The 27,089-nt window shown below is 43.9% G+C and overlaps 1 protein-coding gene across 2 annotated transcripts in view; it reads right to left on the bottom strand.

The window, feature by feature from the left end:
* Positions 1 to 26,462, bottom strand: part of KLF3 (KLF transcription factor 3) — a 35,383-nt gene extending 8,921 nt beyond the window's left edge. The window contains exons 1-4 of one of the 2 annotated variants that reach the window (XM_069593852.1): positions 26,004 to 26,462; positions 11,515 to 11,610; positions 4,253 to 4,739; positions 3,237 to 3,387 (exon numbers count right to left, since the gene is read on the bottom strand). In XM_069593852.1, the coding sequence (XP_069449953.1) occupies positions 3,237 to 3,387; positions 4,253 to 4,739; positions 11,515 to 11,571 (695 nt within the window). In that variant the 5' untranslated portion in view covers positions 11,572 to 11,610; positions 26,004 to 26,462. Of the gene's footprint in view, positions 1 to 3,236; positions 3,388 to 4,252; positions 4,740 to 8,222; positions 8,364 to 11,514; positions 11,611 to 26,003 lie in introns of those variants that run through there. The other variant, XM_069593853.1, reaches the window with a different exon arrangement.
* Positions 26,463 to 27,089: the final 627 nt, after the last annotated feature.

Here is a 27,089-nt window from a genome sequence, read left to right as displayed (position 1 = left end):
TCGTTTTTACAGTTGTCTAGTCTTGAGGAATTTTGGGGGGATGTCCTAACACCAGACCGTGAATCTCTACTCCAGGGTCCAGAGATGCTGGCAGCATCGGAGGGCAGTAATACTCTTGAGAGGGGTCAGCAGTCCATCTTGAGAGGGCCAGACATTGGTACAGGTTGAGGCTCAGGATCTTGGGATTTCATTCATCCTTGCTCTCTTCATGGCTTATTTTTAAGGAGGTTGTTTTGATATCTTTATAAGTAAGAAGTTAGAATATCTAGTAAATACCAGAGACCTGGTCATTGTTTTGAATTAAGCTGATCCCTCTGTTTTATTTTTCCACTGTTTATTCATGGCTGCACTGGGTCTTCACAGGCTTTCTCCAGTCACAGAATGAGGGTTGCTCTCTAGGTGTGGTACAAGAGCTTTCTCACTGAAGTGGCTTTTCTTATTGTGGAACCTGGGCTCTAGGGTTTGTGGGCTCAGTAGTTATGGCCCACAGGCTTAGCTGCCATGAAGCATGTGGAATCTTCCTGGACCAGGGATCGAACCTGTGTCCCCTACATTGGCAGGCAGGTTCTTAACCACTGGACCATCGGGGAAGTCCAAGCTCATCCCTGTGAAGTTTGCTACAATTTCATGTACACAACTCAATGGGGAAATCTGATCTTCAAGATTTTGTTCTAAATACACTTTCATACATGTAAATAAATAACAAAAGGAATCTGAGTGACTTTATAAATAATTCTAAAGCTACAACTTTACGATTAAGCAAAATGGATTTCAAAGCTGTAGTCCTCCCCTGAAAAGAAATGGCTTCCTAAGGCAAATATTGGCGCTGCCTCATTGAAATGGTACCAGGCATTTGGTTTCCAGTGATTCTTTCCTGGCTAGCTGGTTTCCTATGTGGGCTGCTACTGGGCATACTCCAAGACATTACTTAATCACATCTGTGAGAGAATTACTTGAAGAGTGCATGTTCCAGTTGTGGCTACTCTGTTCAATTTTCTGAGAGGCAAAATGCATTCTTCGATCAGCATTAGAAGAAGCACATTACCCATTAATCATTAAAAGCCATTTAACTTGAGATCATCAAAAGAACATTACTTTAAAAAAGAGATGCTTTCAGCAGCATTCGGAGCAAGAATATTTGAAGGCGTATTCCAATATTCTTCTGAAATGTGTTACATTGTAAATTCATAATAACCTATACTTTGGAATAACCCCTTATAGTCAATGGACCCCTCCCTTTGTGAGTAGATGGCTTTAGAGCCATCTTTTTTATCATCTGTTCATGAACAATTACAAGTGCTAAGCCATGTTACCCGTTACCTTGCAGAGACATATGTCATTCTAAAAAAGAGGCAATTCAGCTGTGTCCATTTTGGTTTGCTGTTGTTGTTTAGTCACTAAATTGTGTCTGACTCTTTGTGACCCCATAAATTGTAGCCCACCAGGCTCCTCTGTCCATGGGATTTTCAGGCAAGAGGAGTGGGTTGCTATTTCCTCCTCCAGGGGATCTTTCTAACCCAGGGATCCAACCCATGTCTCCTATATTGCAGGTGGATTCTTAACCACTGAGCCACCAGGGAAGCTGCCCATTTTGGTTGGTCTGTTTTTCCTGTCACTCAAGTACAGAAGCAGATGCAACTGGCTAGATATGATCTAAACATGGCACAAAGAGCGCACAGCTGGAAGGAGATCAGCCTAGGTCCCCTCTGCTGCTGTTAATGGTGTGATTACAGGAGACTCACCATGTCTTGGCTCATCAGTTCTCTATTTGCTCTGACTCCCACATGCTTGTTTTGGGAGAATGAAATAACTCCTTTGAAAACACTTGGAAAAGTTCCTTTTTTTCTTTTTCTTTTTTTTAAATTTTGTGGGAAAGGAGTGCTATGCAATTGTGAAGGGTAACAATGAAAAGACCATCAGAGGGTCTCCCTACTGGTGCAGCTGGGGCAGAAGATTCATTTTCTTCTTCTCATGTATCAGGGAGTGGATGAACTCTCCCCCCCTCCAAAAAAAAAAACCAAACTGAGTTGGTTCAAATGATAATTAACCCATGAGCTATTATGAATGCACCTACTTGGACTGAATGTAGATACAACCAGAATTTATTTGAAGTTCCAGAAAATAGCTGTTCTAAAACCAGATAATTCATATTCTGTTACAGAACTTGTCATGAAAGGGAGAGAAGAATGCAAAAGATAAAGTAGAAAGGGGGGCAGAAAAGCTGGAGAAAAAGTGATATGGGAAGGAAGTAATAGAAGGGAGTCTGAGGAGACAATAACTGTTGTACTTCCTCTGTACTAGGCAGCTGGTCCTTAAACTCAATGTTGAAAGGACTATAACATAAGAAAAAATAATTATAACCAATAATGTAAATAAAGAGAGAGCAGGGGCAAAAGACTAAGTGGCTAGGCCAAGGTCACACATATGGTGGAGAGTAGAGCTGGGATCAAAGATGTTGGGCCCAAAGACTATGTCTGTACCTACTGCAAGCTCAGCCCCCAGTGTAAACCTTGGGAGAAGTCAAGGATAGTGCAAACCACAATAATGATGTTATTTAGCCTGTGTGTGACACCCTCACATGACAGCAAGTTAAACCACTGTTCAGGTGCCTGGATACTGATGGATACAGTGTAAACTTTCTACTAGATGGCATTTCTAAAGCAGACCAAACATTCTAGGGCACACATAATGAAAAAGACTGGAGAAGCTTCGCTGAGCAACATCGTCTACTTTCTGTTGCCATCGGACTGGGTTTTGGAGAATCTTTCCTGGGCTTTGTGGTTGGCCTGAAAATTTTGATCAAAGCCATATCCCATCACAGAAACAGTGTGCTTTATGAGAACTGACAACGGGAAGGACCATGAGTGATCCCATAAAGTTTTCAGGATCCAACCTTAAGTGGGGTATCTAGAACACCAAATCCAATCCACATTGGGATAAAGATGATGGGAGAACTATATACACATAGTCTGGAAGGACAGAAAAAAAAACAGGATAAAAATGATTTAAGGGGTAAAGTTGGCAAAATGTAGGGTGACCGATTTACTGAAAAGTGACACAAGGAGTTTAACAGAGCACATTGATTCTGGAGAGATTCCATCTGACCCAGGGGCTGCCCCAAATGACCAGGCGGTCCTAGGAATCCACACCACATCCCTCGCCGGAAGCTCGTGCTTCCATCCAGTTCCGAGATGCACGCTGCTATGCAATTGCCGGGCAGACCTCAGTATACTTACTCTTGCAACAATGCTTGCGGGGGGGACACTGAGTTCATTAAAGGGGGTGACATTTCTTCGGGATAATAATCTGTCCTCTGTGGTTCGATCCCAGGTTCTATTTTAATTTTTTTCTGCAATATAGGCTTCTCATATGATTCAATTACAGGTACTAAAAAATAAAAATAGAGAAGTTACTCTATGTACACTTTACCAATGTCAGCCTTTAAAAGCTTATCCCACAGCTTCTAGCTACCACACTGATGTGTGAGTATCTACCTTTGGCAAAATGATAGCAGAAATGAACCTGGGGATGAAATTCTTACTTTGTTACCAAACACTATGTAGGAAGTTGGACTTTTAAGACATAGCCCCCAGGGGATTTCTTCCTTATGACTTTTGGTTATCTCCTTTTACAACAACCTGCTGCCTCTGACCAATCAGTAAACAAGCTGGTTTTTAATAGCAATTAGCTATCACATGGTCTAAAGCAGCCATCTCCAATCTTTGTGGCACCAGGGACTGGTTTTGTGGAAGACAGTTTTTCCATGGACTGGGGTGGGGGGTGTTGGGTGTGGGTGAATCAAGCCCATTACATTTATCACATACTTTATTTCTATTATTATGTCAGCTCCACCTCAGATCATCAGGCATTAGATCCTGGAGGCTGGGAGCCCTGGACTAAAAATATTTCTTAGGAGCCTTTTGTACCTAGAACCATGCTGGCATTCAATAAAGCAAAATGTAAAGTCAAGATTCTTATTATCCCGAAGTTGACAAGTACATAGTGAAACTAATCGTTTCATGGCATTAAACAGACAGCCTGATTCTTGGGAGCTCTTCCAGGATCAACACTTAGAAAAAGGAAATGCCTTAGGCAGCCTCTCAGTCGAATATTTCCTTTGCAGAGTACAGCAGCTCTTGGCCCCTTGCTTCCTCTGCTCCCTTAATCAGACTCCCTGGTAGTGAAGACCTACAAGTCCGGATTCCTGGCGGGGGCGGTAGCAGTGTGGGTGAGCTGCAGAACAGAAAGGTACCTTGCATGCTACTACTGGAATTTTCCATCTCCTCCGACAAGGAGACCATGAGCGGCTGCTGGAGGTGGCTGGTGTACATGAAGGGGACAGGCTGCACGACGACGGGCTGGATGACGGGCAGAATGCCTGGGCTCCGGATGCCGTGGCGGGACAGGGCTGCGGCCATCACCGGCGGCATGGACAGCGGCACGCTGAAGGGCTGCACACCGGGCGGTGGCGGCGAGTACTTCTTCCCGGGCGGGCTGGAGGAGGACAGGCTCAGCCCAGGCGAGGCTCGCCTATGCGAGGGCTGGAACTTCAGGGCGGACGGAGAGTTCCCGGCGGAGGGCGGCGAGCTCCGCTTGTTGACTGTGAGGTCCACCGGCTCCATCTGCATCCCGTGAGACAGGCCTTCCGGCGTCTGGAAGAACTTATCCGACAATGGCGTGGAGTAGATGACGCCGTACTTGTTGGGCTTCATTGACTCCATGTAATTAGACGGGTATGACTATTAGAAAACACAGACACGTATCAATGGACAGGTGTGTTTGCTTGAAACACGAAATAAGATGAAAATACACAACAAGGCACATTCAGTTACATGGACTTTCATAAATGGTTTGGATTTAGATATATGCTTGACACACACACACACACACACACACACACACACACACAAATACCATGAAAGAGTTGATCTAATAAATGTAGGCACTAAAGTTAACATGGTAACTATGTCACAGACAAAAAAAAATCTCAAGTTTAATTCTACAGTGATAGCCATATCCAATGTTAAGATTGATGATGACGCCTGGAAAAATTCTAAAACAGGTTATAAAAGGCTTATGGGCCTTATCATTGGGAGTTGGGATTCACCAAGAACCAGCCAAGCCAAGGAACCTTATTGCTTTTCTGATGGGGTTTCTTAATTGGTAGGAAATACCCTCCTTGGCTTTAGCGTGCTCCACCTGAGCATAAAGACACAGAACATTTCCCATATGCTTGTGGATAACGTGGACAAACAGAGCCACGTGGTAGTGCCTTGGGATGCTCTCCAGCCACTGACCAATCCATGCCAAGGTGACCACGAATCCTGGCTTTAGTGCTAAATGTCTGACATCTGAGGAAATGCCTCAGTATCATGCAACTCAGGATGGCTAGTCACCGCACACACTTATATACAGAAGGCCACCCACACAAAGGTGATTATGTTCTTGGCCCCGACTTGTTCAACGATTTATTTATAATTTGAGACACTGCAGAAGATGACTTAATCTCCAAATCCGAGGATGACACAGAACTATAAGAGCAAATAAGGACTTAAATAAGGACACGTGATGTTGGAAGGGACTTGCATACAAGCTGAGGCTTTGCCTTCTCACCTTTCCTCCTTGCTACTCCCTCATCAAGAGACTGGGGGATAACCTAAGAAGATACTGGAGGTGAGATAATTAGTCCCCTCCCAAATCTAAGATCTGTTCATAACTGACTTAATTTGTCTTCAAATACATTCCTTTCTTACAATATCAAGATAATGTAACTCTCATTTACCAGGTTGAAATCTAAATCAATTGTAATTGCCCACTATGAGTACTGTCCTTGGCCATGGAATTCATTAAAATTACTTCTATTCCTTAAGAAACATTTAAAGTCTGTTGTAGAATGCCTAAAAAAAAAATTAAACTCAACATAAACCCTTTACTTGCATGCATTTTAGGGGAACATGTTTTCAGTGGTAACATGTCAAGTCTGCCTGCAGAGGATTACTTATATTTGAATGCTTTATAGTAAGGGTGAAAAATAACATACTGTGCCTCTCTCCTGGCTCTAAAATTCAATGCATTTGTGATTCTGAAGCAACACTAGCTCACAATGCAACTGAGAAGACCCACTAATGGGAACTTATAATTAAACCGCTTAAATGCACTATTAATTTCTGAACCTCCCTGGCCCCTTCAGTGGCCAGTAATATGAGTTATTAATAACTGTGAGACAGCAGTGGTTTTGACTGGGATTAGTACTGAGATCACACCCTTTCTTCTCTGGGCCTCATCGGGTGAATCTCCACCTGGCTATGCATCCGACTCATCTGTGCTGCTTTAAAATCCCATTCCTGCACTTTCAAAATAACTTTATTATGTTCAAAAGCAGTTCTATAAAAGAAGGCAAGAAAAATTACTATATAACTATTAGACATGCAAGTGTCATGAGGATATGTCAAAACCTGTCAAGGAGGTACTGGATACTCATCTTCTAGGAGGCTATGACGTTAAGATTAGAATTGGACTCAATGAGATGCCTATGAGATGAACTTAACACACACTGGGGTCCTGGAGTCTTTTCTTCCTGCTGTATACAACAGGTGTTTACTTCAGTGGGCTTTGATTGTACCAGGTATTCTTCAGACTTTACTAAGCACACAGATTCACCTGGGAATCTTGTTAAAACGCAGATTCTGAGTTACTGGGGAATGACTCAAGGTGCCATATGTTGGCCTTAGACTAGCAGGGCTCTATATGATGAGATATAGAATAAAAACACTAATTTTTATTACTAACATTTGGTAAATTATTTAAATGCAATTTAAAGGTGGGGAGGGAGAATTTTCACTAATAATACTGCTTAAAAACAAGGATATGAGGATATAAAATCAGGAAACACAAAACAAATTGTTGTTTTTAAAAACAGTTTTGAATTATGTATCGAACATCAAATGAAGACTATTTCTACCGTTCTTTAGAATAAGACACACATAGGTGCAACACAAGGTGAGAGGCTCAAAATATACAGTAATATTAATATGCAATAGATTTAAATTGAAATATTAAAATAGGCAAAAGCAAGAGGCACAAGGTTTGTGAACAGAAATTACACATTATGTACAATGAGGGCTTCAGGAAGTAATTAACTACAGGAGGAAAAAAGATTTCTCCTAGTTCTAAAGTTTAGCCAGCTTGATATAATTTTCTAAAGGGCAAAAGTTCTGGTACAAGAAACAAAAACTCCAGGAAATGGGAGGCAGTGTTCATTGTTTCTACTCACAGAAATGTAGCTTCTCCCTTATTTTCAGCCCTAGTCTTCAAAGACACCCCTATGACCTAGATTTTAATACCAAGTTATTGGCCACTACATAGGAAGCAAGAGGAGGACAAACTTTTCTTGCTGTCATTGCTGGATTTTTCTATCTGTGGGGTGAGTTTAAGGAAAGCAGGAATTTAGAACCTGGGGGATTTGCAAATTTAATAACCGTCTCAGGTTTCTCAAGCCATAAAGAAACAGCCACACAGAGCTGAATTTTATAAATTATGCACATTTGCACAGTTTTGCTGAGAGTCTTCCGTCCTGTGAATGCCTCCTGTCCCCTGAACATGTGGTCTTTGGAAGGCTCCAGGGCTAAAAGCAGGGGGGCTGTTTTGTGTGCAGGGGTACACAACTGAGTCCAGTGTTAACTATTTCTGGTCTGACTGCTTCGCCTGAGGGTGAAGAAATGTGGTTCTTCAAACTGTCTCACTAGCAAATTTCACAGCAATGTTTACCAGAACCTTCTATGAGGCATGTTCACTTTAATCATTTGGGTGGAGCACATAAGCCATGCAATCAGCTTGCAACAGTCTGGTTCTCCGCAGCATAAGGACTGACACAGGGCTTGCCTGGGGTGTGTGCCTTGGGTGGATACACACTGGTAATAGTTGCTTCCTCTCTGTTCCAGAGCATTCCTGTGTTCTAATGAAGCAATGCAAATAAGTGTGCCTGCACCAGCAAAATCCACATCAGCTACAAATAGTGATGAAGCAGAAAGAGGTCCTCTGGCCCCTGCTGGGCATCCATGGCCCTACCGACTCAAGCAGAGGTTTCCTCCACTCCTCACCCCCAACTAAGGGCAGCAAGGGGGTTACTTTGCCAAAAGGTCTGCTATTAAGAAGGGTTCTTTCCCTCTGTGGTAACATGCATTCAAGTGTTCACACCTCCGTGCCATGGGTTACTTACTTACTTATTTAAGTGTCAGTGGAGTGGGAGATGATGGTCCAGCCCAAGTGCTCAGAGAACACTGGGTGAATGGATGGTGTGAATCAACACGCCCTCTGAGCAAGTTTTTACCACTGACCAGGCTCAGCATAATGATTTTTTGATTCTCAAAAACAAAAAAAAAAAAATTTTTTTAAGTATGATGAGGAAAAAGGCACAGGGTTTAGATAATTTTCCAATGCTATCACTTCCTATGAAAGTGAGAATTAATAGTTTCTCATTTTATTGGAAATAGTTTTGGTGAAGTTTTCCATTACAAGATGGTTTAAGTGGATGGAGTGACTGCATGAAACGTGGGTGAGTCTCTGTTTCACTCTTCATTAATATGAAAAAAAAAAAATGCGACCGTCCGTGACAGGGCGATGGCAAGTCAAAGGAATCTTCATACCAAGGGTGGAGTTCCAAGTGCAGGAAGGCGCGGTGCATTTATAAACAAGCTCTTTGGAAACAGCAAATGTCATGCCCCTCTGTGCAAACAAAAGTAGAAAGCTCTCTTTCTACCAGGCTCAGAAAAGTCATGAAAAGTTTCTGTTAGAACACGGCAGAGGGACTACCGATTTTAAGTACTTCTTAATCTGTAAGGAGTCTGTTAGATGATAATTTTCATTAAAGAAAAAAATACTTTCTTCAGAAGTAATCTTCCTTTAGGAACAGAAGAATATGAAGGGATACTTTAAAAATTTTTATTTTCTCATTTCCTGAATTAAATTCTAGTTTTCAACCTCTTTGGCAGTACTGGTAAAAACAACTCCTTTACATGTTCATTTTAATTACACCTGCCATTTCATGTTTTACATATAAGTATCTCCAATTTTATAAATAAGAAAAAAAATTGGAGACTCAGGGAGCTTCTGATGGCTTTGCCAGCAACACACTGACAGTAAGTAGCAGAGATCTACAGCACAGAATGGGGGGGGGGGGGTGGTACTCTGCTCCCCTTTCTTGCAAATCTTAATAGGATCGACAATCCAAAGTCTAGTCTGCCTCAAGGCACAAGGTTTAGTGAACAGTATGAAGGTTTATACTTCAGTAAGAGAAAAATGACATTTCCTCACTTTCTCTAAATTATAGCAAAATACCAACTAGGCAGATTATTTTTACTCTTCTTATCTTTTAGGGAAAAGGGGTGAGAGAGGGGAGTACATCAGAGTCAAATATTTTTATTCATATGTGGAATTGAAGCAAAAACCAATCTTACATGTTACTGCTTCATGTTTAGAACACTGACCTGAATAAACAAAGACCTCAACCTTTTAGGTCAAAGGCAGAATGAAAAAGAGAAAAGGAATAAAGGAACAATAAATCAGATTTCATATACTTCACCTATGAAGGTAGGAAAGATGAAATGTGAAGATTTAAGAGTGGAAACAAAGAAACTTCATTGTAAGGCCTGGAACTCTATTTTGGTGAAACAATATAATTAAATTCTATAAGCATCAGCAGAACTTGAAAACTAGAGCATGAAGGAGAAAAAGACCATTAATTGCAAAAATACTTCCACATATTTTAACTCCATGCATTAATATGTTACAGCATTACAAGTATAACTATTACAACAAATTCATTTTATTTCCATTTTTTTTCAGCTAAGTGCCTTTCCTTGTATGGTGAAGTTCATTTTAGCTTTAAATTAGGCTCTTGTGACACATTCTCATGCTTGATTAAAAGCTCTGGAAGTATACTGAATAGTAAAATGCATCACTGATGGGCCTCCATCATTTACCAAATTAATCATAGTCTCTGGTACTAAAACCCTATTCATATTTCAAGGATACAATTAATGAGAACATTTTATACCTTAATATTCCTCCAGTATGATCATGCAATAGTTGGGGGAAGGGGTTGATGACAAAATGAGTAACATTAGAAGCCAATTTAGCTTTTTGATTAATAAAATTCTTATTGCTCTCTTATTATCATATGGTTATACAGTTGTTGGGCAAGAATGTAAATGCTATTTCCTTAAAGCCACTCTGATTTAACTTTTCACCATACACACTGGTAAACACTAGCGCAGAAATCTCCATGGCAACTCAGTTCCAAGGGCCTTGGAGTGACCCCCATGTCTCGTATAAACAGTTTTGGCAGGAACCTCCATAGTCAGCGCATAAGGATGATCTAATTTTTGCAAGCGTGTCATTACCAACCTTCAGAGCCACAATTCAGGCCAAGTTTTTCCCCTTGTGAGTATTTTCCAAGCCCGAGGAAGAAAAGCGCAAGACAGAGTTGAGAGCATGGCCGTGTTATTTCACATTCACTAAACCAGATCCCCTCAAGTCTCAACCACTCCCGGCTTTGCAGTCGACACCTTTCTGTTGTCAGCCCTGTCCAACTTCCACAGTGCTGGTGTTGTACCTCTATAAACAACTGGACTCATTACTCCTTCCCTGGTGGTCGACAAGCATGAAGACCAGGGTAGCTTAGCACTAAAGTGTTGCAAGAGACGGTGAATGTAATTGCCTCCCAGCCACCACAGACTCTTTTGAGTGAAACAAAATTCCATTCTCAGGGTCAAGTTCTTTCGCTAGCTTCTCCCAAGTCACAGCTCCACAAGGCTGCCTGCTTGGAGTTTAAGCAAATCATTTTATTCTTAACATATTTTTACATGCAAAATGATCAAGGATTTTTTTCTCCCAATTTTCATCTTTTTAATGAGTTTTGTGAAGGATATCCTAAGTACTATGTGAGGCAAAATGGAGTCTTTTTTTTTGGCTTTCAATCCAAAAAAAAGAAAAAGATTAACATTCACAAACATGTTTAAGAAACTCCTCTGTATAGCCTGGGTGGTCATCTTGAGTGAAAAATACCTCTAAGTAAACTCACTCTTGATGAAGATTTCTTGAAGGTACATTTGGAAACTGCTTCCTAATCATGATAAATATCGTGTACAGGTTTTTTTTTTTTTTAATGTTCCATATGCACATTAATTTCTTTAAACTAGTCCGGTCATTTTTTTTTTCTTTTTGCCAAAACCAATAATCTTGAGAGCTCAGACTAAAAAATCTGCTAACTAAGGGGTTTCTGTAAAACTATTTCTGTTGTGAGCAGATCTACCTGTGGCTCAGGTTCTGTGCTGATGACATCCTGGGGGTGGGTGGGGGACTGGGGCAAAGCATTTAAGAAAACATGGATCCTGTTTAGAAGTTTGCCTATCAAATGCCTGTCAAGTAATGAGTACTTTTAAGGAATAACACAACACACAGTAAAGTTATTACCACTTGGAATAAACAAGAAGTGTTTAGTTTTGGAAAACTTACCACCGAGACAGGGTCCATGGCCTCCTGCTTGACAGGGACTGGGTCAAACATGAGCATTCTTTTAGTTATGCTTTCTAGGGTGCTCTGGTGTTTAGCCTGGAAAACAAAACAAGGTGTCTGTCTAAATCCTGAGGTTACTTTCAACACAAACTATTGAAAAAAGAATTTTCCTCACCCTGCTTCTCTGGTCCTTCCCCTCCCCTGCCCCCAGAATGGCTGGAATTTGTTTTCCTTACCTATGAAAATGCCATTTTATGTAATTAAGACCAGACTCCATGGTCATAACCAGGGGAGAGCCAACTGGCATTTCTAACTCAAATACATAAACCCTGACGTTTCTGGAACAATAGGTACAGCCCTCCTGAGCAGCCAAGCTTGTTTAATAAGATTACTGAGCAGCTCAATAGAAGTTCACATTATATACAAATGTTAAAAAAAACTTTCCTTTCCATCTTATGTCATAAAAGAAAAATCAGGGAAAAATAAGGCAGGCAAAAAGACAACGTAGAAGCAGTTATCACAACTATCTTTGTTTTTATCCCCTCAAACTCTTTTTAAATGGATTGTAATATGCATACTATATAGTATCCATAATTTTACTTAACAATTATTAGGAAAATGTTTCTTTTCTAGTAAGTATGGTTTCACACCATCAAGTTCAGTGTGTCACCATGTGAACCAATCAGATTTTTTTTTGACCATGCTGAGCAGCAGCTGGTGGGATCTCAGTTCCCCGACCGAGGATGGAGCCCGGGCCCCATGCAGTAGAGTGCAGTCCTAACCACTGGAGAACCAGGGAAGTCCCCAGTCAGACTTTTTAAAAATTCCTCTTACTGGGCAGATTGCTTCTAAATTTTCACTATTACAGACAGCAATGAGCATTTTAATATTTACATCTTTGTGCATGTCCTTAATTTTTAAGATAAATTTTATGAAGGGGAGTTCTTGAGTGAGAAGCATGTACATTTTCCAAAGCATCTGCTGTATCATCTAGCAAAGATACTCTGTAATCGCCATCAACAAAACAGAACCTGTTTCCCAACATCTCTACTGGCCAAGTGCATGACCATTTAAGAAAAATTAAAACCCCGCGCCTCTTGTTGTTTTCTACGTACTTTTTCAATATGAAGAATATTAGCTTGTAGTCACCCTCAATTTCTCCTGATCAGGAAATAAGACAATTTTTAGCCTAATGTAAAGACAATGTCCATCCTGACCCTGTTTGATCTTTCTCTTTTTCTTTTCTTATTCAAGCGTTATCCCTTTTCTTCCGTGTTCTGTACTAGTCTGCTATTAGTACTGTATCATTCCAACTGCTTCCTCACAAGACAAAATATTCAGTCTGATGAACATTTATTAATAACTGCATTTCACAGACCTTCAACAACCTTCAGGCCTCTCTTATCAAATTTGGTTTAAGTGTTCAGCACTTTGGTTAAAAGTGAGGTCTTTATATATCACCTTTGTTTGGGTGGGAAGGTGAACAAGTTCTAGATGGAATTCCACCTGAAAAAGGTATAGGAACCCCTGTATTTCAGTATTTAAACTCCCCATCCCCACCTCCCTGATGACAGTCCTGTCGTTAGTGATGTCCATGCTCTATGGGTTAAACTAAGATATCTTCGCACACAATTATAAAAGTAATACTGTGTAGTTCTTGTGCTTCACTGCTTTGCTGAAGAAAGACTGTCCTGGGTCTCATGACAACACGTGAATATCATCATTAACTCAACATAAGGCCCTGACTTCAAAATTATATTTTCCTATATCACAGGACGTATTATAATCTGCGAACACAATCTGAAACCAGGCTGCTCAAATCAATGGTGCTACCACCCTCTTCTGTGTCCCAGTAAGAACAAACCCCATAGCCAGTGAAAAATGGATGATTTCATAATGAAGGATAAAAACCCCTTTTGTGTCTCGGGATCTATTATTAACCAGTTCCCAGCCTAGCAGCTGTACAGATGGATATGGTGCTAAGAATTGCTGTCCAGGGCCCCAGAGCGGACCATACACAAAAGATGTGAGATCGCTTGCTTATATCAATGAGGTCAGATGATTCAGCAGCCTCGACCCATGGCTGGTCATCCTCCCCCAAGCTTTTAAAATTTAATTTACTCTTACAGATTCATCCACTCCACTAGAGAGTATCTTGCTGCAAATCCTTCTAAATAAAAGCACTCATATTCTCAGGAGTGTAGTGGAAGAATTCTGATCCTGAAACTCAAGCAGGAGATCTGTGCTTGACCCTCTCCATGGGGGAGTGGATGCGGGGAGGCCCTTTTTTACATGCAAAATGCAGAGGGCAACTCTTTTGTCTACTTCCTAAAAGATTTATCTTCAAGGTTTTGGGGAAATTAAATGAGATTAAAAATAATAAAAAAAAAAGAGAGAGAAACTTTGTTCATCTGAATATGCACACAATTTTTGAATCTATAAAACTATACACACAGCATTAAATTAGTTGATTCTGATCTCTGGAACAATGTCAAGTACTTGCCTCTTTCCTAGAATATTTAGCCTTAGTGGTCAACACCACCCCCTCCCCAACACACACACCCTTAAAAAACTCAGACTAAATTCAGTTCAAAAAGCAATGGCTGCTTTCATTCTATCTGAGATGTCATACAGGACCCCGTCACTTGATAATCGCACGGTCCCAATAGTTTCCTATCATCTCTACTCTTACCTTACCTGGAATCCTTTACTACCAGCAGGAGCAGCACAGTGGAATTAAAGATGATGGGGTCTGGAGCTCATTTTGGTTTAAATCCTAACCCCATCATTTAGCTCATAAAACCTTTTTCAAATGACTTTTTCAAATGTCTACAGCAGTAAGTACTGAACCCATTTAGAAATGAATGACACGTTAAACTTGCTATAGTTTGTGTCGTTTTAAGACATTAGTGAAATTACTTTCATTTGTTAGTTTTTATGTTTTATCTAAATTTAAGGAAATTAGTGCTTTGAAACACTTGTAATCTTAAGAGAAAAATTCATCTAGCATAAAGCATCCCTCCTAACAAAACTGGATTCATTTTTCTTAAAAAGTAATTGTTTTAAGGGTTGTTTATTCAGAACTTTACCTCGAAGAGTAACTCAATCACTGATGAAAGGATACTTCTCATACACAAGGATTTCAGCTAATAAACAAGTAATGATATTATAGAATTTAGAATACCTCATTTTAAAACTCCTAACTAAATAAAGCATCACTTGACAATAAAAGGTCTGTGCAAAATTCAAATGTCACTGTGAACGGAACCACACTCACTGTCCACTCACACGTGTAACAGCACTTTGCTCTCAATCTCGTAGCTTCTAAAATGACTGATTATACTTTCAGTGATAGTCAAAGGCTATGGAGGACATATTAAAAAAAAGAAATATAAGAAAAAGACACACCCTAACCTTGGACCACTTTTGCCACTAGCGTTGACCTTATCTTTAGGTCTGATCTAGAATAAGAAAAGAGTGACTGCAAAGACACTGAAGGGCCTTCCATATAATTCAGCACTGGAAGAAGTGGGGTCTCTAAATTTAATGGCTTTTGTTATACATGGGCAACTCTGAGCTCTGGGGCTATTGAAAGAAAACTTAAAATGCTATAGAAAATCTATCACTACATAACCCTGACAGCAGTTCCAAGTAAGACCATTAGGTGGCGAGCTAAAACAAGTATTTAAAGACTAGGACACAGGCAGTAAATTGAGTTTGCCAAAGTCAGGGTCTTTAAATCTACTGGGTTTTAACTAGGCTCAGGAATTCTTATCACAGAGATTAGAAGGCCCCCAAAAGTGGTTCTGTTTTTCTTATAACTAGTTCTCAAGCATTAACAGGTTTTCATCTTAGTTGTGTTAAACTAGCTTAGGAGACATACATTCTAAACTAGTAATCCCAAGGATAACAACACTGCATTTACAAGAGGGAAAAAACAGGCAAAACAGGTTTAAAAAAAAAAAGTCTAAGTTATCAAAGTGCCTAAAAGCAAAAATATAGAAAATAATTGCCAAAATAATTTTCCATCACGGAACAAACATCTTCTTCCTCAACTGTTATTTTGCTGGGAAGGGCCAATACAGAATTTTCCTTCAAAAGGAAAAAACATTTTCCTTCACACTCTGCTTATGCTTCTGACTTTTTTCAGCTGTCATAAGAAGGCTCAGATTTTTGTCAAGATGCACAACTGCATGTTTATGTCTTAAGCAGCTTTGGTGAATCACTTACATGAAGTTTCACAAGCAATTATAGTTCCCTCTCACATTGTCCTTTTCAGCCCTCCATGGGGCCTACTTGACAATTGCTTCATGAGGGTACAAATGAGCTGCAGAGCTTAGAAATACACACAGGGCTTAATGTAAGAGGTTATGCTGCCAGCCTCCTTTGAAAATGGCTTGCCTTGAAGCTATGGCACATTTTATTACAGAAACAACCTTATAAATAACTGCCCCTTCCTTAGAAGAATGGGGGAGGGGGTGGGGAAGAAAGGGAAAGAGAGAGGAGGGAGGTGTGTGGCAGGGGATGGAGGCGGGTCTGGAGAGAGAATGTATCGAAATAAATTTCTTGGCGATCTATCAGGATTTGCTCTGACATTCTCCCTTCTCCTCTCCTGTCTAATGCACTCAAAGGGACCCTGGATCCTTCTCCCCAAGCCCAGCCTGACCCTAAGCTTCCAGACTACCTGCCTCCTTCAAAGCTGATCTTTTGTTTCCTAGTCGACCTCAGCCAGGTGTAAGGAGAAAAAAAGGATGGCCAAACCAGCACATCGTCTGTTAAGTGCCCCTTTCAACCCATCCAAGCCTCTGGGCTTTAAAGGAGGAAGCATGCTGCCTCCTTTCACCTCTCACTCCCAAAAGGAACTTCAGGGAAAAAATAAAACAGACAAATTAAAAAAAGTAAAGGTGCATGGCTGAGTGTGCGTGTGTGTGAGAGAGATTCTCGGTCAGGAGGAGGACCAGGGTGGGCAGGTAACATTCCTAAACTTCCTCTCCAAATAAACTTTTCTTTCTTTACTTTTGTACCCTAACTCTTTCAAGAGCTCCAAGGAGTTGCGTATTTAATGGCAGCTGCTCTGGCCAGAAATCCAAGGGGCCGGGCAACAGATGGAAGCGGACATTTCTAAGTCGGAGCCTCCTTTCAGAGCAGCTGAACGCTGGCACCTACCTGGAAAGGCATCTCGTTTTCATGACACTCGCTGATTTTTCTCCTACCTCAGTCTTCTACTGTTGGTGTGAAAGGAAAAAAAATTCCGTGGAACACTTCTAAATCTTTGCCCCTCATAAATTAGTTATTTTGCATCAAAATGTTTTGTAAATGGGAAAGAAGTTAATTATTTAGTTTCAGATTAAATATAATGATCCATGAGCAAACAATCCGCCCTCTCTCCTCTCTGGGCTAACAAGCCACCCAATTTTACTTTCCTGCCTCCACCCATCTGCTCCACCCTATGGAGAGTTGCCAAGGCAGTCCAACTTGTCCAAACAGGACATGGCTTCAGATAAGATTCTGCCCACACCCTGTACTTCGGAAAGACCAAGTGAAGCAATTGATTTTGCATGTAAATAAGGACAGGTGCAAAGGTAACAACCAAGTGAAGTCCCTCCACTTTTCCAGACTAGGGCCCAGCAGAGCAGGGGTGGGGGCGGGGGGAGACACAAACCCATATCCTTTAGGTGAACTCTCAAGTTCAATGCCACTTAGTTAGTGGCCTACCACATCTTTCTTAAAGCAATTTTAGTGAACACTAGTCATTTTCCCTATTAAGGTTATGTACGCAGTTTTCCTCCCCATGCCGACAATTTTTGTTTTTTAGTTTTAAGGGCCAGCGACCCCAACTCGGTTGAAAAGCACCCCTAATGCATAATCCTGCTGTGCACATGGCTTACGCAGCCTGCCTTGGCCCTGAGTTTTCTCCTGTGATGTGTTATATAATCAAATCCAGAAGGGCTGTGTGAGGCCACTGCCTCTCCACCGGGCGCCCTATCGCTGGAGACCCACCCCACTCCACCCTGAGGGGCCTCCACCCATGGGGCCCCACCCTCGGAGTGCGAGGCTGGGAGGGACCAATTGGCTCCAGCCAGCTGCCAGTTCCTGGAAATTCCGGCCTGAGCAGCAATGGCTGGAACCTTGCAAATAACCAGAAAGAAGTGGCATTGCTTCCCCCAGCTCCTGAGGATGCTTCACTAAAAGCTTCACGGAACCTCTGGTTGCGCACACGTGAGCTGTTGCTGACCACTCCCTTCAGAAGCTAACAAACAGAAAGGCACTCTGCGCCACTGCTGTGTGAGAGAATTCAACATGCCCCACCCTAATCCTCCTTGTCCCCAAAAGGCTGCGCCCCACATCTGCCTTATCTCCTGGCCACTCACCTCATCTTTCAAGCTTTCCTCACCAACTTCTCTATTTCTACTACTGCCGTGGCCAGGCTCTCAAACCTCAAGACTGTGTTACAGGGTCTCCCCTCCATGGGACTCCTATGCCTGCCCCTTGGACCCTCCAAGCCATTCTGACCACTCCTCCCCCCCCGACCTGCCACTTGCCACGTATCACAAAGCCCTCTTCTCAGCGAGTCTTTTCCAAACTCCCAAACTTTCCTCCAAGGGACACCCTTAGGGCTTGGAGGGCAGGTTCAAGCACCATGGCTCAGCGCCCCCTTTCCTACCAGCTGCTCCCCTGCTCCACCAAGAGCCCTCCAAGCCGACTGCCCAGTTTCTCCCTCCACCCAGCCCCCTCCCCAAAGCCTTTGTTCATTTTTGGCCCCGATGCTGGGCAACCAGAGTGGAATGCCCATCCCCTTCCGGCTTATCTAAATCCTCCTAATTCTTCAAAGACCAGCTCAAGGCCCTCCCCACTCAGTGCAGCCAGCTGATTGCTCCTGGGCCCATCTGAGGCAGCCTCCTCTTACCTAGATAGGTGGGCCTTTCTACCTTTCAAATAGGCTGTCCAAGACCACCACCAGGATGGGCAGCACCTGAGCATGGGCTTACTTCACAGCTCCTTAGAGGGGTTCCCTTCCTGCTCCCCAACGGAGATCAGGCACACCCACTAAGTCAAGGTTTTGCCAGGCATAAGGAGTGGATATAAAAGCCCTGAGCTATAGGAGTCTCAGTCACTTCCCTTTCTCTTTAAATGCACTTGAAAATCTCCCTTAAAAAAGTAACATGAGTGAGGGGGCGAGGGGGCCTAACTTAAAGGAAATCTATTAAATGAAACTTCCTCAAAAACCTATTGCTCCTAACAATAACCCTTTGCTTTTTATTACTCACCCAGAGAGCTCTTCTAAACAAGTCTAGTGTCAAGGTCTCGATTTTAAAACCTAAATTAAGGGCGGGGGTGGGGTGGGGCGGAGGACAGTGAGAGAGAAAAGAATGTGGTAACTTGAAGTGTGTGTGCGCACGTGTGTGTGCGCACGTATGTGTGCGTATGTGTGTTAACAAACACTAGGTTGTTTTGTTTCAATGCTACTTCTATGGACCAAGGAAATCCAGGAGCTCAGTGATGTCACAGGTTTCCTACTGATTATCACCACCTTCACAACAGCACTCTCCAGGTCCCATTCTTTACAAGGACTGTGTCATTTCATGCCTACGATACGGGGAGGTACTACCTTCTCATTTTACTGCTGAAACAGAGAGGTAAAGTAATCTGCCCAAGATCACACAGCTGTTAGAGGGGTAGAGCTGGGATACAAACCCAAAGCAGTCTGATTTCAGGGCTGGTGGTGACTTGGCTCTCACTTCCACTGCCTCCTGCAACAGGGCACGACCCACAGCTAGAGTGGAATGGAGAGTTCTGCAGGCAGGTCCGGTCCATTGTGGATCCAGAGCCAGGGGCAGTGGATGTATGGCAGTGGCGACCTCAACTCCTGCCCGCTGGCCCCTGCTGCCTCCCCCTCTCTGAGTGGAGGCTTGGATGCAACATCAAAAGACGGTGTGTGAAGGCCCCGATTTAGGCAAACTATTCTTCCTGGCCAATGCACCTGCAATTGGTCCATAAAACTGCTCAGAAAAAATTGGCAGCTTCACCCAAGTAAATACGGAAATCCTCATAATAACTGTACAAAGGTGGAAGGGTCAGGTCCTCATCCCCATTTTAGAAATGAGGAAATGAAGGAACAGAGGTGAAATGACTCGCCCAAATTCGCCGAGCTGGTGGGAGCTGCAGCCAAGAACAGAAGTGTGTCTGCTGCAGACCCAGGCCTCTTTCTGTTCTTCTGCTCCACTCTGTGCTGTGGGACCCACTTTGAAGTCAAATCATCTTATACTTGAGCATTCCCCCAGGGACGGCGGGGTGTGGGATTTGTGTGCTGCCGCACTGGTCCATGGGAGGCAGTGCCATGGGGAGGTTCTGGCTGGCAATTATGATTTCAAAATGACTTTTCAGGTTAGATCACTTGGGACCTACTCCATCCTTGTGGCATAGCTGAGAATAATGACCGCACGCAATCTGAGATTAGCTCTAATGAGTAGGTGCTCAATAAATACTTGTGGGATGAATACATGAATGGATGTCAAACTACCTTTCTCACATGCTAGGATGAAATGAAGGGCAAGGGCCTAAGAGTGACTGTACCTCAGGTGTCACACAAGGAAAATCTGCCCAGGGGCCAGTGGTACTAGTCTAAAAATCATCTTCTGAAACACAAAGTAAATGTGAAAACCGTCGCTTGGGAGACAAAACACCCTTGCTTGAAGAACTGGAATAGGAACTTGAACTTACTAATGAAAGCGGTTCTGGGGCTCAAAGCTTTGTAAGGGACCAGGGCGTATAGTGCAAGAAACAGATAAAGGAGGGGATTTCAGTGATCAGACTTAGAGGACAGTAGTTAAGAGAACTAAGCTAGTTCTAGTTCTCTAGTTCTCTTAACTAGAGCATATGGGCCAAAGGAGAAAAACCCCACACTGGACCACTGGTCGCTCTCCTGGGTAGAAGGCACTGACCTCAGTGTCCGCTGGATCTCTTCTGTCTGGATTTGGCCAAACTCCACTGATCTGGTCTGAGACTAGCTCCAGGCCATCCCTGGAAAGCCCCAGGCCTTCCAGAGATTGGCCACCATCTTGGACATGTCCCAGATTAAGCTGGTCCTCCTGAAAGGGGGCTGCTTCTCAAGGGAGCACCCCTTTCCCAGGAGAGGGTAACAGTGAAACCCAGGGTTACATAGAAGCTGAAGGGCCATGTAAGTGACTACATTTAGTCTCCGGCTCCCCTTAATAATGAGATTGGGGAAATGGTATTCAACCTGCCAACACAATGGAATGAGTTTCCAATCGCTCTAGGAACCTGCTTTGTTAGAGAAAGGACCTTACTATTTATTAAATACTCTGCCCAACAGACACAAAATATACTAATAGTTTTTTCTAATGTGCCATTAAACTATGGTGACAATCCAGAGAAAGCAGAGCCAGTTTTTGCTTTGGGAGAAAACAGTCTTGGTTCTGGTTGAGAAACTGCGTTTGTAGCATTCTATCTCTTTTATTGCTACTCAATTTCAAGGAAGGAGAGTTGAGGGGGAAGCAGGGCTCCCTCCCTTAGACAATGCCCTCCCTTATCAGGGCAGACTGCCGTCTGGTTTCCTGTCTCCAGCGCCGGCATCACTGTTTGAGATGAGAAACCGGGTCTAATAAGGGGACAGATCAAGCTTGAAAATGAGAACGCTAGAAGTCACCACAATCCCTTCTTTCCAACTCACTCTAACATGAATTCTGGCTGGAATACTACCAGATACCAATTGTTTTATGACTCCAGGGATTTTCTTTTTTAAAGTTAGCATCATAGATAACTGAAGCACTTCAGAAAGAAACCCAATTTTCAGAATAATGTAATTTCTGGTATTTAAAGGGCTAGGTTGCTTTTATTTATTTTTCTTAAACACAACCGGGTGTGAAAACAGAGTAAGAAATGCCACTTTAAGATAGCTGTTCATTTTATAGCAAAAATGTTGATTTGCACGCACGAAGAAGGCAAATATCTAAAGAAGGGGATGGAGGTAGATGATTTACATGGCTTAGAGACTACCTTCTCTACGTAGACCTTCCACCCCCGACCCACCACTTTTTCTGATGATTATAACAACTATCAGATTGGTACAATTTTCCCTAATTGTTTAGCTTACATTTAAAAGCTTGCAGAATACTTCCTGATAGAATAATATTAGATTCTAATCATCTTTATTAACCACCTCCCTCTCCCCATAAATAGGGAGGAAAGAATGATTTGAGACTAAGCCAAATAAAGACTCTATCTACCAAATCTAGTTGGATTGTTAACAACTTTGGAGCTAAAATAAAAAAATCTTACTTCAATTTGGGTTACTTATGAATTCAGTTTAAAGATCTGTTGTCCTACAAGCAACTTAATATCACAGTCTGATTCCTCCAAAGAGGAAAGGAAAAATCTTATTGAAATTTTCCAAACTGCCATCTTTTTTTCATGGAAGGTTATCAATATCCTACTATTTGACTCTAGCAGCCTTCTTCATATCATACTGTGTATTTTCCTTTTTATCCATCAAGGAAAAATGTGATAGGTTGAGATGCTAAAACCAAAACATTATGAGGATGATGACGATCACCAATTTGGAGAAAGAATAAGGCCTGATGTGCTGCCTCAGAAACTTTTTCCATTAATTCCATTAGAGAACACTGTAGATAATTCCTCTAGATTTTAGAGAAAATCCCCACATAAGAAGTTAAAGGGAGAAAATTGCCAAAAAACTTTTCTTTTCCAACCATTTTATGCCAACTTTATTTCTGGATAACCAAGAGAAAAATAGTTTGTTAAAGTAGGTTTTACATAGTTAACCCAGAAATCTGCTTACTCACAACTGACAGAATATACCAAAGAAAAAAGGGGGTGGGGTGGGGCAAGAGATTATGAGAAAGTTGCTATTATAAAACAGAAACAAAGAGCATTCTCCTTCTGTTTTCAAAATAGTAGGTTAAACATTTTCAAACTATCATTAAATGAACTTATTCCAGTTCTCCTTTTCTTGGAGCTTTTTATTCTTAAAACAGTTTGGAAATCAGATGTAGGATACAGTAAAATCTTTGTCCTTAAAAAGAAATAATCCTGAAGTGCTCTCAATACATCTTATAATTTGTTTCAATACAGTTTCTCCCTTAAAACATAAGCAAGATCTGTAAAAGCAGTCCAAGACTGCTCGAGTTATCTGTTCAGTGAAGCCTCCTATGCCTAGTGTCCAGTGGTAAATGCAATGAGCCACATCCTTCAGATCCTGCTAGTTCTTCTGAATTGTAAGGTGTAACCTCATCCAAAATTGACAGCTCCAGGGTAGAATGCCTATCACCAAACCAATACTCAAAACAAGAAGGAAAAGCAAACAAAACAGCCTTCTTCAGATTTCCAGCCAATACACACACACAGTTCTTGAAATTGAACTAATAAACTAAAAAAAAAAATGTAAAATTACTTATTCACCCATATAAACACATTGGAGCAAAGGGTGTACGTAAAAAGGTTAACTGACTTTTGTCATTATGACATAACACAGGCATCTTAGGCAATCCTAAGTGTGTGGAGACATGATAACTCCCTGGGTGGGGACAGGGAGTTTGAGGGCAGGGACCATGGCCTGGTCTGGGCTACTGATCTACCAGAAAACAGCCTGAAACAGGAAAGAGCACACATATGCCACTTGGAATGTATGACGCAAACCCCAGCCTTGAAACAAAGAACAGGAAACAGCTCTGCTGGCTGTGCTGGAGAGAAAGCACAGAGAAACATTTAGCCGGCCCTCCCTGACCCTATATTCATGAGCAGCTGGAGTTTTTTAAGACAACAACAGGGGGGTGGAGGTGTTTGTTCTATGGGTGTGAATAATAACACCAGCTTTATACAGGAGACCTGCCCTATTTACAAATAGGAGCTTCCACATACAGTAAACATCATAAGTGAACATGTGATTTTATCATATTCAAGCAGCAGCAACCTTCCTAATTAACACCAGCCTCCCTGCCAATTTCTTTTGTCTCTTTCTCCCCCATCCCAATGGCTGGTCTCTAGCTACAGTCAAATTCTGGGTTGGGGTAATGCATACTGCACAGTCTCAGAGCATCGGGAGGAAACGGAGAGAGCACTGCAGCTGAGGATTCAGATGACACTGGGTCATCCCACATAACTGAATGGGACCAATTTTAAGTGTTCCTGAGCCACAGAACTAAATCCCAAGACAAAGAGCGTGGAGACCTCTAAAGTCATCCCAAATTTTCAGTCTTTTTCAACTGCAGAGTTACAAAGATATTTGCACACCGCTGCACATCTGTTCTACATGTACACACATCTACAGAAATCCACCTTGAGAATGCAATTCTGTTCCTGAAATTTCATTTAATCCAACTGAAAAATTGTTATACAATCTGTAGAATAGAGTATCGATTTTTATAAGATGTTCTAAAATGTCTATTTTCCTTTAGGCATTTGTAAGGTAGCAAAATCCATTCACTAGTCCTTTCCCCATTATGTCTCTTTATTTTGTTAGCCAGTACTGTTTAACTAGGTTCCTATTAGCAGAGATTTAAGAATCTGTGTGTACATATAACTACAGGTAAAAAGAAAAAAAGGAAAAAAAAAAGGCATCACTGTGTCCATAGCAACCAGAAGATTGGGTTTTAATTTAGAAACTTTGCAGTGAAAAAAACAATAGCTTTCTCCAAAGCTATGTTGCCATGTTTTACATCTGACAAGGTTCTGTGGTCTAAGCAGTTAGTTTTGTTCTTCTCACGTTAAGGATTTTCATACTTGCATTTTCCTTCAGGCAGGTAGAATGCTCCTTATAGTCTATTTTCATTGACCTCACCCATGGTACATTAGGCTGCTTTTTTCTAACAGTTCTGCAGCAAACCCCACTGACTGTAGAAATTGAGATATCAGCTTCTTTAGGGAACTGAATGAAATTAAACATCCCATTTAAGGTTTCTGTGAACAGAACAAAGTCAACTTCCATACCTCATGTCTCAAGCCACAGAAGAAACACATCCACTCTTTAAAAAATACTACTAACTCACAAAATTTTCAAGATGTTAGTGTCATAAAATTTTTTTCCCCTAAAAGCAAGTCTTCTCTTGGGTTATGCAGATTATCATCCGGATGAATTTCTCTTTTAAAAATGCTCCTCAAATTCATACATATAAAGCACTCAGAAAAGGACAGCACAAAACCGTTCTGTGAAGTAACCTATAATGAACAACTGCCTTATACCCTACTTGATTTTGTTTAATAATTAGACACCAAATCTAAATGAAGTCAGAATACCACTTCACACTTTTCTCTATACACCAGACTCTTCTGAGAATATAATCAATATGTTTAAAATGTCTTGGATGACCTATCGAAAAATACATTCTGAGTTAGTAAAAAACAAATTCAGTGTACAATGTTTATTTTAGTGAAATACAAGAAGGTGAGCAATTACCAATTTCCCTTTAACCTGGCTTAGGGAAAAAAAGTCCCATTCACACGGTCTTCATCTAGTTTTATATACTGCTGTAAAAGTGGAATACTGTTCTCGCTTTTATCTGCCAGAGAAGTAGCTATGACAATTCCAGGTATTGTCTGCTATCTCCAAAGGTAGGTCCCAAGCGTCCAGGTCCAGAGATCCCTCCCTCGGCCCCCACCCGGCTCGGGGCCCTAACACTGCAGGCAGTCGCCTAAGGCGTTCTTCGCCTCCAGCCACGCTGCAATCCTTCCTCCAGACACTGCGGCAGGTTCTCTCCTTGCACCCGAGGACTACTCTCCAAACCTGGCCAGCTCTTTCCCCTGCCCTCAGGGATCCAGACGCCCTGGCCAGCTCCTGGACTCCAGGACCGAGAATGGGATGCTCCCTCCACTCCCGATCGCCCCAAGTTTCTTCCCAGAGGGCCCGCCAGGCTGCTCCAAGTTTGCTCCGGCGACTGGTGAGCGGCAGCGCGCCCGGTCCGAGAAGGGGGGCGGCAGGGGGCGCAGGCGGGGGGCGGGGAGAGGGAGGGTGCGGGAGGTGGGGGACGAGGAGGGGGAGGAGCAGGAGCGCGCGGCCTCGGCGCTACCTTTCTCCAAACAACGTTGCCACACGCGGAGAACACTAAGATTTCTGGGGCTTTGGAGGGAATCGCGAGCGGGCAGGCGGGAGGCGGTCGGGGGACCACACAGGTGAGCCCCCGCCCGCGCCCTATCCCGGGCCGCGGCGGGCGCCGCTGGCCTTGCTCGTCGCTCCCGCAGATCTGCACGGCGGTTCTCCCCAATCCTACACTTTCCACCGCGGAACCCGGGGGCCCCCTCCCCCTCGCCTCCTCTTCCACCCCCGCCCCCGGCTGCGCGGAGCTGTTGCACTTTCCCAAGCCCGGGGGCGCCCCCACCTCCGCGTTGCACCCCCAGCCCATTCACCGCACGTCGCCCCCCTACCCGGGAAAAAAAAAAAAAGGAAACTGGACTAGCCGAAAAGGGGGGCAGCGGGAGTCGGGGCGAGAAGGAAAGGTGAGCGAGAGGGGACTTACTTTTCGAGGCGCGGTGCTGAGCGCTGCAGGCGAGAAATAAAGGCCCGGATCCGGGCTGCCTGGAACCCCGCGGATGCAGAGGTGTCAGCGCTCCAGTACGGGCGGCGGCCGCAGGGGACAGGGACGGGGACAGGCGCGCGTGCGGCGGGCGCGGCTCGGCTCGGCGGGCGCTCGCGCTGCGCTCCGGCTAGGGCCCGGGCTCCGCGCGGCTCCGCTCCTGGCTCCCCTCTGGCTCCTGGCACCAACTCCGGGCAGTCACATGACGCCGGCGCCGCTCGCTCTGCGAGCCTCCCAGGGCTGGCGGGGTAAGTAGAGGCTGGGACCCGGGGTGGGAGGGTCAGGGAGGGGAGAGGGAGCCGCCGCGGCCGCCCGGGCTGGGCGGGTCCCCACCCACTTGGGTGGAGGCAGCCGCCGGAGGGGTCGGCCGAGTCACTCGCGCAAACACGCACCCCGCCCTGCGCCCTTCCCCCGCCACCCCCGCCTCCCGCGCCGCCTCCGCCCCGCCCCGCCCAGTCACCCGGGGACGGCCTGACAGACACTCATTATTCCCCGGAGCCGGGCGCCGCCCCGCCGGCCCAACCTGTCCCGCGAGGCGCGGCGCGGCCGTGGGGCTGGGCGTGCGCGGCCCCCGCCCTCCGCCTCCCCCTCCCCCCCCCCCCCGGAGTCCCCGCCCGCGCCCCCTCCCGGCGCCCTCCGCCCTCGGCCCTGGAGCCCGCGGCCCCGCCCGGCCCGGCCCCGCCGCCGCGCCGCCGCCCGAGCCCGGGGGGAAGGAAGGGCGGCGCTGGCCGCTCCGGGCGTCACAGGGCAGCAGCCCGCTGCGCCGCTTCCAAGACACACAGCCGGGCTCGCGGGCGAGCCGAGGCGGGGGCCCTGAGGCGGTCGGGGCCATCAATCAGACGGCTCCGGCGGGAAGGGCGGCCCCGGGCGCGGTGGGAAGGGCTGGGCCCAGTGGCCAGAGCGGACAACTCTCTTAAAGAAAAACCAGAAAAAGACACCGCTGGTGTTGCAGCGGGTGGACCCGGGCAGATTCGGGAGAGACAGAGCGGCGAGAAAAGGGAGGGCAGTTGGGGTGACTGCAGCCCTAAA

This window comes from Ovis canadensis, chromosome 6, assembly GCF_042477335.2.
Source record: "Ovis canadensis isolate MfBH-ARS-UI-01 breed Bighorn chromosome 6, ARS-UI_OviCan_v2, whole genome shotgun sequence".
In the NCBI taxonomy this organism is placed as follows: domain Eukaryota; kingdom Metazoa; phylum Chordata; class Mammalia; order Artiodactyla; family Bovidae; genus Ovis; species Ovis canadensis.
This window is presented reverse-complemented; position numbering and strand designations above follow the sequence as displayed.